Source organism: Heteronotia binoei, chromosome 4, assembly GCF_032191835.1.
Source record: "Heteronotia binoei isolate CCM8104 ecotype False Entrance Well chromosome 4, APGP_CSIRO_Hbin_v1, whole genome shotgun sequence".
Classification (NCBI taxonomy): domain Eukaryota; kingdom Metazoa; phylum Chordata; class Lepidosauria; order Squamata; family Gekkonidae; genus Heteronotia; species Heteronotia binoei.
This window is the reverse complement of record NC_083226.1, coordinates 93,606,067-93,618,845: the sequence shown is the minus strand read 5'-3', so window position 1 is coordinate 93,618,845 and position 12,779 is coordinate 93,606,067. Positions and strand designations below refer to the sequence as shown.

Sequence of the window (12,779 nt, the reverse complement as noted above, 5' to 3'; positions counted from 1 at the left end):
ACCTGAATCCAGTACTTTGGCCTACATTGGCTACCAAAGTAACTTGTTTTGAAACTCACCCTGTAGGTGTACAACCTTGTAGGGCTGATTTTATTGATCTTTGTCTTTGGTGGGCTGGAGACTTCCCTTGGTCTCTGGCTGTCTGGGTAGTTAAGGGGACTGGTGGCAGTGCTACCCTGGAGTGTGTGGGCTCACACTTCAGCACTTTAGTTTTGTCTTGCCCAGCCTGTCACCCTTAAGCAGGACCTTAGCCTTAAGATCCTTTGGCAATTATTACCAACTAACCACACTCTTTTTACCTCAGATACTCTTCATTAAAGACCAGCCTATACTCTCACGACCTTTGTATAGTAGAGTTATAGTATGTGCCCTTTTTCCCCAATCATGGACATAACCACACGTAGCATAGAAGTTCTATACTGATTCATGTACTTTCTACTTTAAAAATGGGATGAAGGGAGAAGGGAGTACAGTATATCCATTCAGAGTGTAGTTGTTATACATAGGCTTGCTAATCCCCAGGTCCTAGCGGGGGTTCTCCCGCTTTCCCGGGCTCCTTCCCGCTCCCAGTCAGCTGGCCGGTGGAGGGAAGCACTGCCCCCACAGCCACCATGTGCCTTTCCACCTACAGAGGCTTCAGACTCCGCTTGGAAAGGTAGTGTGTCTGTGTCTTTAAGGCTGAATGGGGGCGGGGGGAGTAGGGGGGAGAAGAACATGGCTGCTCCCAGACCCTCTGTTGGTTGCACAATCTTTGCAGAGGTCGTTTGAATAGGAAAGGTAAACTTGAACCTTTGGTTGCTCTGTGTTACTTTGAAGAAGTTGGAAGTTCAGCAACTCATGAGTAGAGATGCCAACCCCCCCCCCCGCTTCAGAGTCGTCAGAAATGGGGGGGGGAGGGGGGAAGGAAATGTCTGCTGGGCACTTCATTATTCCCTATGGAGATCGATTCTCATAGGGGATAATGGAGAATTGATCTGGGGCTCTGAAGGGGCTATGTTTTGAGATAGAGGCACCAAATTTTCAGCATAGCATCTGATGACTCTCCTCACAATGCTCTCCAAGTTTCAAAAAGATTGGACCAGGGGGTCCAATTCTATGAGCCCCAAAAGGAGGTGCCCCTATCCATTATTTCTAATGTAGGGAAGGCATTTAAAAGGTGTGCGGTTCCTTTAAATGTGATGGCCAGAACTCCCTTTGGAGTTCAATTGTGTTTTTCACAACTTTGCTTATGGCTCCACCCCCAATGTCTCCTGGCTCCACCCCCAAAGTCCCCAGATATTTCTTGAATTGGACTTGGCAACCCTAGTTATACACAATATGGATGGGAGAGGCTTGTATTTCTGCTTTGTTAATGTGCAGACCTTGTTACTCTATAGACTGTGTCAAGATTACCAGTAATATTGGCAGGTGAGAAACATGGCTAATTTGCTTCTGAAATTCAATTATGGTGTTTTTAATGACTATGTAACATATAATTACATAATGTGCATGTTAAATGAGTTATACTGGGGCAATCCTTGAAAAATGGCCAAAAATGCAATATGCCATGTACTCTCCTTCCTCCCTCTCCACATGTGACTTCTTTCTCAATCAGCATCTTCATTGCCTTAGTTCTAGAGAATTAAATCCCCCAGTTTATAAATATTCTAGTCTGAAACTTGCTTGTGGTTGTTTTGGCAAAGCTTTGCTTTTTTTTTTTTTGATTGATTATCTAGGCTAAAGTTGAACATTTACAAGTCAGCCTTTTTGAGTTGGAAGTGTCTCTTTTATTCTTTCTTGCATGCTTTCCTTGAAGTTATTGTTTCTAGTATTTTGAAAAGAATTAACACAGTCATTCCGAATGTGTTTTCCATTTAATTTTTTTTTTTTTTTTGCATTCTTGCTAGGCTGCTGCTACTTACTAGGCTGTTTGATTTTTTAAAGAACAGAGGTTTGTAGCAAGTGATTTTTTTCAGTTTTGTTACTAATTCCATGATTTTTAGTCAATAATTCTGCAGTTTTTCTCATACACATGTTATTTTAACATTACCATTTCATTATGTATTGCATGTAATTTGTGCAACTCATAATCTTAAATTCAGCTGAGATGATGGTGGCCGACTTGTCTTTGCAGACTAGTGGGTTGCAGTCAGATATTCCAAACTAGTACAATTCCTTAACCTTTCTGGTATTTTCACTTCTGATTTTGGAACTGGAAATTGTGCTGAGGAGTCTACAGGATCATAAATGAGGACAAAGTGTGCATAAGGCCCTTTAAAAGGCTGATAACCACAGCTCAGCTGAGGTGCATGGAAAATCATGGATGGTAGACGTGGCCTTTGGAGTCCAAAGATCAAGTTTGCCACCCCCTGTCACAGAGGCCCTCAGAAGTCTAAGAGGCCCTCAGAAGTCTAAAGAGCTGATGAGCTGTGGTCCAAATGGGAGACTCCCTCTCTGTGGTTTCCTCTCTCCCTTCTGCTGCTGCTTCTGAAGGTAGGGATGCACAAAACCAATATTGCAATTTCCTTTTGTAAGTTCAGAAATGGCCTGATTATAAGTTTCACTAAATTGGGAATTCTATTCTGATATTTACTAAAATTGACATTTTCCCCAACACAGCTTTCCAGAACAACAGTTCTTGTGCTGTTTAAGGAAAATGATAATCATGCTGTGTGATTGACCACAGACATATGCATGCTAAGAGGCAGTGCCTATGAGTGACAGCTAATGGAACTGCAAGTGAGTGATAGCTAATAGAACTCACTCTGATTGGGGAACTACAGCTAACAGTCAAGAAAGAAGAGGGTCAGTTAGGCAGTTGGAGAGGAGTTGGAGATGGGATGGAGAAGAGAGTGGTTGCTTGAGACACTCTCATGTGAAAAAAGCCTAATAACACAGAGTCTGTGTTAGAGCCAGTGTGGAGTGGCTTGGAATATATGAGAGACTCTGGTGGGAGACTGTTTCCAAAAGTACAAAGAATCACATATTGAGAGGGAATTTTAGTTCTCTGCTATTAAGTACTGTCCAGTGGGAGAAGACTGTCAATCTGGAATATCAGGATTTGGCAAAGGGTGTGCTGTGGTACTGAAAGGCCCTCAAACACCAAAGTCCTAGGTTATTTATCTTAAAGAGAAGATAATAATGGTCTTACCAGAGAAAAGGGGTCTAGAACATCTTAGTCTAAACCAAAGGGTCAGTGCTGAGTACAATCTCAAGACTGTATGTTTATCAAGTGTAAAGTTTAAAAAAGGAAATCTGTGCCAAGCAACCTTTAAGACTATATAATATCGGCTAAAGCTTCAGTGAAAGTCAAACAACTTCAAGTGTAAAAGTGTCTCTTGTGAAGTCAGCAATCTCAGAGGCAGGTCTGTGTTTAGTTTTGTCTGCTTACATATTCCTAATCCCAAACCCTATGTGCATAGCGATTACCATTCCTGCCAGTCTGTTCAAATAAACCAAAAGTTGTTTAAATATTTAACTGTGCCTCTTGTGCCAATTTCTGAAGGGAAATATTTGACAACTGAAGGAACGACAGGGTGATTGTTTTAGTGGGGTGATAAATAAAGTGGTTGCCTTGTCACAATGTCCTTCCCAATTTTTAAATATGGAATTAAAATATTAATTTTTGAAGTGCACATCTCTACTGTGAACCCCACAAACAGGACATGAAAGCCTCTGTTTCCCCCCATCCCCAGCCATCTTAATGCCATCCTGAAAGGCAGAAACATTTTATTTTATATATATATATATATATCCTGTGTCCCTCCCCCCCCATTTAGAAACAATGGAAAGCTCAGTCTTTGTTTAAAGAAAACTTCCAGACTGCTCCTTGATTTTTAGTGTATGTTCTTTTGCTAACTTTTACTTAGCATTGAAAGAGCCCTTTAAGCTACTGTTGGAGGAGATACAAGCAAAGGAATATATACTACAAAGTGTTTTATAAAGAGTCTGGGTTTTAGTCCCAGTGGAGGTCAGTGCTGAAGCCTACTTACTGTAGCCAAGAGGTATTGATTTTTTTTCCTCCACCATTTTTAGCTGCACCACTGAATTAGATATTGTGAAGCATCCTTCCTTGTGAAGAGAGGAAAAACTGTCATGAACTTTTTCACCCTAACAATAGGGCAACGCAGACTAAAAGACTGCAAAAAGAATTTAAACCTTCAAAAACACAGCCGCTTAGTACATACCACACTGACTCTTCAAGGCATAAGATGCTTGTGGATCTTGAACAACCAGGCTGGATGATTGGTAGGAAAATGAATTTTTATAGCTGCTTTGTGTTTTAAAAGAAAATCAATCACTGAAAACAATGCAGCCCTCTGGCGTGCTCTCAGAAGGTTAGCCAAATGGTCTTGTCTAAGTTTTCAGCAAGCTGTTCAGTTACTGTTATAATTGGCTGATGAGTAGGTTTGGACCTAACTAGAATGCCTGGGTTCGATGTCCTCTGTGAAGATGTGTCACCATTTGTGCTGGCTTTAGTGACAATTTCTTAAAAAGGAAACTCATGGGAAATCATTATGCTGTTTATATGTCTCCCTTTCTAGAAAGCATTATCCTGTGATATTTTAGCACTGTTTTCCACTGCATGATGGCATGTAGGTAAGGTTAAGGCAGAACAAGTCCCTCTGCAATTTTGTGACTATATTTTACTTACTGCAAGAGAAAAGATGACTGACAATTAAGAATTTGGGATGTCACTGAAAGAACATGTGTGACTAATCGATAGCATCCTCTGGGAATGTTTTTTTATGAAGCTGAGAAGGTAGAAAAATTGGGACTCAAGGGATTTTATTACATAATAATCTTGTATGCCTTTAAAACATCTATGGTAAACATTTCAGGAAGCGGTTTTTATTTTAATATCCCTGAATATGCTTAGTAAAATATGGCAAGAAATAGTGAATATCACTAAAACACTTGATGAAACCATGTCACGGTTTTTTAGTTCAATTAGCATTGATTTCTAAGTCCAGTTTATTTATCTGGAGGCAGGAAACAGCAGTTATTGTTTGTTTTTTACAAACCTTACAGCACAAGTATTCTCTCTGGAATGTTGCAGGCTTTGAGCATATTCAGAGCACCTCAAGAACAATCTGGATACTCATTTCATAATCCCATGTTTGCTGTATCGCATTTGCTAAAAAGTTAGAGATATATCTTCATGAAAACCATAGACTAATGAACCATTTGACAAGTTTGTCAAGGAACCATCAAGTTACCAGATCAGAAACTTAAAGGAAATACCCACGTTGAGTGAGTGTATCCCTCTGAGTTTCAGGTATCAAAGTAGTCCAACATAGAATGGCAACCCAATCACTTCTTCCTCGATCCTAGAAGCCTTGGACTGGATGCAGGCTGGACTAAAGACAAACAGTCAAAATTCCCAACCTGCTTCTATGGCATAAAAGCAATAATCAATATATCTAATTCTCAACAAAGCCCTAAACAGACAGGTCTTTCTACAAACCTGAAAAAGCTTTGCAAAATTTATCTTAAATTTAAAAATAAAAATTGGGAGTGTTAACCCCCCCCCCCCCCGCAAAAAAAAAGAAAAGAAATGTACCACTAAGGAACAAATGCCCTCTGAGATTGCAGTGCCAAGGTGGGGGTTCCTAGGCAATCGCTCATCAGGACCAGGACCAGGGCCAGCAGCAGCCACTGGGCAACTTGCTACCATGCAATTTGTGATAGCTACAACCTGATGCCACACAACCTGACTCGGCCCAGCAGCAGCCTCAACACAACTTGTATTACTTGGCCAGGCCCAGCAGTGGCCACCACACAACTAACCTGAGAAACCTGCTACCACATGACTTGGAGTATTGTGTTCCGTTTTGGGCACTTTTAAAGAAGGATATAGACAAACTGGAATGGGTCCAGAGGAGGGCGATGAAGATGTGAGGGGTCTGGAGACCAAGTCCTATGAGGAAAGGCTGAAGGAGCTGGGGATGTTTAGCCTGGAGAGGAGGCGGCTGAGAAGTGATACGATTGCCATCTTCAAGTACATGAAGGGCTGTCATATAGAGGATGGTGTAGAATTGTTTTCTGCGGCCCTGAAAGGTAGGACCAGAACCAATAGGCTGAAATTAAATCAAAAGGGTTTCCAGCTCAACATTAGGAAGAACTTTAGAACGATTCCTCAGTGGAATAAGCTTCCTTAGGAGGTGGTGGGCTCTTCTTCCTTGGAGGTTTTGAAACAGAGGCTAGAAGGCCTTCTGACAGCAATGAAGATCCTGTGAATTTACGAGGAGGTGTTTGTGAGTTTCCTGCATTGTGCAGGGGGTTGGACTAGATGACCCTAGAGGTCCCTTCCAACTATGATTCTATGACTTTTTCAACTGGCCAGATTTTTCCCAGGGAGAAGCTACTAGAGGAAGAGAAGGAGGGAAAGATGGCATGTTCACTCTGCCAGGGAATCTTGCTGGGTCAGTCACCTTGGGCCAGTCACTCTCTCTCAACCCTAATCTAGCTCACAGGTTTGTTGTGACACTAACATGGAAAAGAAGAGACTGATGTAAGCTGCTTTGGAATGCCACTGAAGAGAAAGATGGGGGTATAAATGAAGTAAATACATAATAATAAAGCTGAAGAATGGACAGGAAGGTATAAAATTAAAGTGCGTTGCTGAACAGGAAGGAGAGAAGGAAGCAAGGAAAGGGGAGACGATATGGAAACTGTCAAGAGAAAAGAAAGGATATATTGTGGATATGTGGGAAAATACAGTGACACCTCCTTCCCTGCTTGTAAGTATTCCATTTGCTCATGCAAAATAAGGTGTCTAGGACTGTTACAGTCATCATTTATCAGCCAAAACTAGCAACTAAGGCTTTGATTTAAAAAAAAAAAACACTATCAGGAACAGAACAAAATAGGAGTCGATTGCACCTTTAAGACCAACTTAGTTTTATTCAGAACGTAAGCTTTCGTGTGCATGCATACTTCTTCACACGAAAGCTTAGGTTCTGAATAAAACTAAGTTGGTCTTAAAGGTGCAATCAACTCCTATTTTGTTCTACTACTTCAGACCAACACGGCTGCCTACTTGGATCTAACTATCAGGAACAAACAGCAACAGCAACTAGCATGCTCAACCTCCCTGGCTTTGGTCACGAAAGTTGAATAGACTTAAAATGGGACTATACATTGGAGTACCTTTAATTGCCTGCAGAGCTTTCTCATGTTTTTCTTGAGATTAGCAAATATTAATGGTTTGTTTGGGTTCACAGCATATATTGTTATGCAGTTCACATATCCTTTGGCTTGCATCCCTCTTCACTCTTCCTACCATGCAGAACTGGAATGCAGAGCAAGATGAATTTTACAGCAATAGAGTGCTGAATTTACAAAATGCAAATAGAAGAGACATTTAATCCAGAATGCTCATATAAAGGTGAACTGAAAGGCTTTACACCTGTCAGAATGTCAAGGTTGTATATCTTGTCTTTAAGAAATCATAGAGAACTGCTTCGATTGTGTCTGACTCCCTCTTTGTGTAGGGTAGTTTTTGACAAGCTTTGCTTTCACATGGTTAAAGTAAGGCACTGATTACCAATAATGGGCTAATTTAACCACAGGTATATTTATTGGCTACTTGGCAGTCAGGTGATCATCTGAGGATTCATCATGCACTTCCCTCATTGCTATCTGCTCCTCCAGGAGAAATCCTGCATTCAGACAAAATAGATGAAGGAACAAAGCAATATTGGCCTATTTTTATTTTTTTCCAAATAAAACTATCTGCCATATTTCTATAATGTGCATTTCTCACCATTTACTCTTAGTTTATGGTGGCATACTGTGCTTTGAATTCAGAACACACAAATCAAAAGAAGTCAGTATTTTTTGATCCAGGTATCAGGGAACCAAAAATATTGGTATCCACATTTTCAGGTTCCAAATACTCTTTTGGCATTTGGATCTGGGTTCTCCCTTCCCCTCCAGATTCCACTATTATTCCCCTCCTCGCTTTACACTATTATTCAATTTCATTATTTCCTATGGAGAATCTTCCCAGAGGGCTAGAGGGGCTGCTTTCTGACCAAACTGCGAAAAGAAAAAATACAACCAAACGGTTATAGTGACCAAATAACGAAATAATAATTAAGCACAGTACAATTTACAATGCAATTACAAGGGTAATAGCCCGGAGTCCCGACATGCAGAGGGTCAACTTGAAACTTCCTGCTTCGATAATTCTTCAAGCATAGGGTGCTCCATTTGTAATAACATACAACTACAAAATATAAATTCACCATGAGACCATAATCCAGGCAAAAGACATAATTACAGCTATGATATACATCCAGAAACATACTTAAAACACTTTCAATTCAAAATAAACTAACACAGATATCTCCACTGCATTCAGTGACTGCAAACTAAAAATAAATAGATTGTTGAAAGCACATGTTATATCATATAAATACACATATTACATAAAATAAATAATACATAATATACTCACTAATATTAATGTATTCACAAGGGCACAAAAAGTGTCTCCAAACAATATTCAAAGACAGGCACTATGCTCACAACAGCTCAAGGCAAAATGCCAAGTCAGGAGGATTCATTTGTAGCCCGTAATCATGCACACCTGTACTTCACTTTAAAGGGAACATACAAACTCAAAGAAACCAAAGTACTACCATATTACATTAATGCCTTACATATACACAACTCATAATAAGTTTTTATTACAAATGTGAATTTCTTAAACTTATAATTGGCAAAACTCCATATGCAATTGTAGAAAACAATTCATAAAAAACATGATAAATCCAGACAGTTAAGCCCATAAGGTGCCACAGAATTAAATTTGTGGATCCAACAACATTCTTCCTGCAATAAAGTTGTTACTACATCATCAGAGGAGCTCCACAGTGTGTATTTATATAACACATTTAAAACTATCAAATGCATGCCTTTTTTCTAAAAAATGGCTGACAAGTTGCGCTTCAACTACCGAATTCCTAATCCGGTAGTTCACATATGTAATAAAAACTTATTATGAGTTGTGTATATGTAAGGCATTAATGTAATATGGTAGTACTTTGGTTTCTGTGAGTTTGTATGTTCCCCTTAAAGTGAATTGTTCCCTTCAGCCGTTGTGAGCATAGTGCCTTTCTTTGAATATTGTCTGGAGACACCTTTTGTGCCCTTGTGAACACATTAATATTAGTGAATATATTATGCATTATTTATATTATGTAATTATTTATGTATTTACGTGTATTTATATGATGTAACATGCTTTCAACAATGTGTTTATTTTTAATTTGCAGTCACGGAACGCAGTGGAAGTATCTATGTTAGTTCATTTTGAATTGGAAGTGTTGTAAGTATGTTTCTGGATGTATATCATAGCTGTAATTATGTCTTTTGCTTGGATTATGGTTTCATGGTGAATTTATATTTTGTAGTTGCATGTTATTACAAATGGAGCACCCTATGCTTGAAGAATTATCGAAGCAGGAAGTTTCAAGTTGACCCTCTGCACATTGGGACTACTGGCTATATCATTGTAATTGCGTTGTAAATTGTACCTTGCTTAATTATTATTTCGTTATTTGGTCACTATAACTGTTTGGTTGTATTTTTTCTTAGTCTGGAGAGACCTCTCTCCTATTTTTCTGACCAAACTGCAGCAGAGCTGCTGATATCTGTCCTTTAAATAACTCCCCAAAAGGTCCAATTCTATTTCCTGCTATCTTCCACTGCTTGCTAGGGCAAAAAAATAGCCAAAGACACAAAAGCAAGCAAAGCAAGTTTGAGTGGCCCAAAGCCTCTCAAACCAGACAAAACCATGAGTTGTGTATATGTAAGGCATTAATGTAATATGGTAGTACTTTGGTTTCTGTGAGTTTGTATGTTCCCCTTAAAGTGAATTGTTCCCTTCAATTGGTTTGAGAGGCCCAAAGCCTCTCAAACCAGACAAACCCAAAAAGCCCAAAGAACCAATGCAGAACCAGGGGCAACATGGTGAGTCTAAAACAACCAATGTCAAAGGAGAGAATCCAAGCCAATTCATAAGCCCAGCAGAACCAGGCCAGTATGGTAGTGCAAATCCATTAAAACCAATGACAACTCACAGAAGCCCAGCAGAACAAACTTAAGGAGGAGCACTTTTGCAAGCTGAACAGAACCAGTGGCAGTCCCCAGAAGTCCATCAGAACCCAGGGCCAGTGTGGCAGCACATGCCCAAGAGAACCAATGGCAATCCATAGAAGCCCAGTAGAACCACAAACAGCCAGGCAGGTCTATAAGATACTGTAACAGACACAAACATAGACACTAAAATAAGTTCCCCCTAACATGATTCCACTTGCCTGTGACAACTGCCTGCTTTCCTCTTCCTTCCTGTTGCCTTGGAAACCTGCTATGGGAGTGGGGAAAGCTGCCTTGGGGGAGCTTTAAAGTTTACATTGCTGGCTCTGGTGTGTAGGTGTATGTGTGTGTACACACACACTTACACACATATAAACACACACACGGATATATGCAGGATCAGGTTTACTGGATTTGACTGAGATTCTCTGATGTATATACAGATTCAGATACACCAGAAAAAAATACCAATAATGTTTTTTCAGATTTTTTTTTCAGACATGAAGCATGGCCAGGACTGGCCCAGCTCACCAGAGGCAGTCTCCCAAGCCACTGGAGGATTATGCCCAATCCAGTCTTGGAAGTAATGATCCTGTGGTCTTTTTGCTCTTATTATTGGACCAGCCTCACTTACATATAATACTACCTTCCACAAATAGTCTCAGACTGTTACAACTTTCCTTTCACAATACTAATTGTAATAAGGACAGACTGGTGACTTTGTAAAGTGTCAAGAACTGAGATTGCTTCTACAGAAACATGTATATTGGAGTTGGCAAAAATGTTCTGTTTGCGTGTGCATGCCTTATCATATGAACGGCACATTTCAGAACAGGTGTAATAAAGTCTAGAAGAAAGTTTATGAATGTTTTATATTATTTTGATTAATTTCAATCATCACGTTGATCCATTTCCTTCTACAAGAAACTCATTGAATATTTTTTACACTTTATGTTCTATTTTATATTTCCTGTTGCCAATTAAATTTTTCAATAAAATGTTGACAGATCATTCTTTAAGTGAAGATTGTTTTGAAAACTAAATTTCTGTATGTGTAGTGTCTTACATAGAGCTTCAGTTTCATGTCCAGGTCACTATCTGTTTATAGATGAATCAGTGCATTGTAAGCTGATCTATCAAGCCAAACACTCCTTCCGTGTTAACATGCTCTAAATCTTTCATTAATGAAACCAGCTAGGTCCCCCAGACACTCAGGAGACTTCTTTTTCCATGCTGCCATGATGGATGAGTCTTTCAAGCCCTAAAAATGAAGTGACTGTAGTTATTAAATACATGCAGCTGGAAAACCAACATGGCAGTCTCTATTTCTAGAGATTCACTTAATACATCTGATGAAATGGATTGTGGCTTATAAATGCTGACCTCACAATAAACATTAGGCTTTAAGGTGTCGTAAGACTTTTTAAAGGCATATTATAACAATCAATGTAAAAGTATGCATTATCTTAATCCAATTTTTCTTTGTTGTAGAGTATTATTTTAGAAAATGAAGAGCTTCCTAAAATTTTTCTTGATTTCCTCAACGTTCGTCATTTTCCTTCTCTCCCAAAAGCAGAAAGTTGTGGGTAAGACTTTTAACTAACAATCTTTTTTTTTTAAAGACAGTGGATTATAGACAGACACCAGAAGCTGAAGCAGTAGCTCTCTGTAATACAAGTCCACTGTCTGGAAGTAGTAACTGCAAATTCACATAAGCATATATTCCAAAATATAGTCTCAGCAAGTTGATCAAAAAATCCACACAGTGGGGATGGACCCCAGGGTTATGGCAGATGTTTTTCTAAGCCTTGGAAAAATCCAACTTTGTTTTCAGAAAAATCTGGAAAAAAATTAAATGAGAGGCTAAACACCTCCAAAATGGAACAGCTGCTCCTACAAATGTGTAGATGTTAGGGGACTGGACTTTCGCTGGCATACTGGATCACTATCCAAAATAGAATTCAAGATAGAAAGGAGGTAGGAGGGTGCATGTGGGACAAGGAGAAGGGATGGAGATAAAAACCGTGAGAGACACAAAGGAGAGAGGAGAGCCAACATGTGAGGGAAGGGAAGTTGGGGCAAGTAGCTCGACAGTTGGACAAGGGGACTGGGATGGGGGAAGAGATTAGGAGGGTATATGATGGGGGGGGTGCATGGGGGAAAGAAAATGGAGAGGGAGCCAGGGAGGAAAAACTGGGGAGGTAGTTGGGCTAGAGTTGTAAGGGGAAACAAAAACAAAAAAGATTGGAGTGTGGATGATAGGGAAAGAGTGTGGAAGATGAAAGTACAATGGGGAGAAGATAGTCAAATGGAGTTAGAGAAAGAGGATTGGAACTGTGGACTAGCAGGAAAAGGCTTGAGATTTCCCTTCTTACAAATCCTTGCAGGTCTCCCATTCGTAGCCTTCACTGGGTCGAAGAGTTTGGCTGCTTGGACTGTCCTAGTAGCTGCACTCGCAACCACAAAGATAACTGCAAAGCCTAGAGGATTGAGTGTGCTTCTGGGACTCTCCAAGCAGCTTTGCTCTCAAGGGCTGAGGATGACTGCAGAAGCAGGAATAGCTCTAAAAACCACTGTTGGCGGGCGGGGCGGGAGGAGGGGAGAGGGTTGGATCTGCAAGACTTTGGTGTGATTTCACACATCACTGAAATGAGGTTATTTCTATAACATTTGCACTTGCAGTTGAATAAGTC

General features: G+C 39.9%; 1 protein-coding gene across 1 annotated transcript in view; it reads left to right on the top strand.

Moving 5' to 3' along the window:
- SNX24 (sorting nexin 24) overlaps positions 1 to 12,779 on the top strand; it is a 165,227-nt gene that overhangs the window by 139,850 nt on the left and 12,598 nt on the right. Inside the window, exon 4 of the mRNA XM_060235544.1 lies at positions 11,578 to 11,672. Coding sequence (XP_060091527.1) covers positions 11,578 to 11,672 — 95 coding nt within the window. The remainder of the gene's footprint in view (positions 1 to 11,577; positions 11,673 to 12,779) is intronic.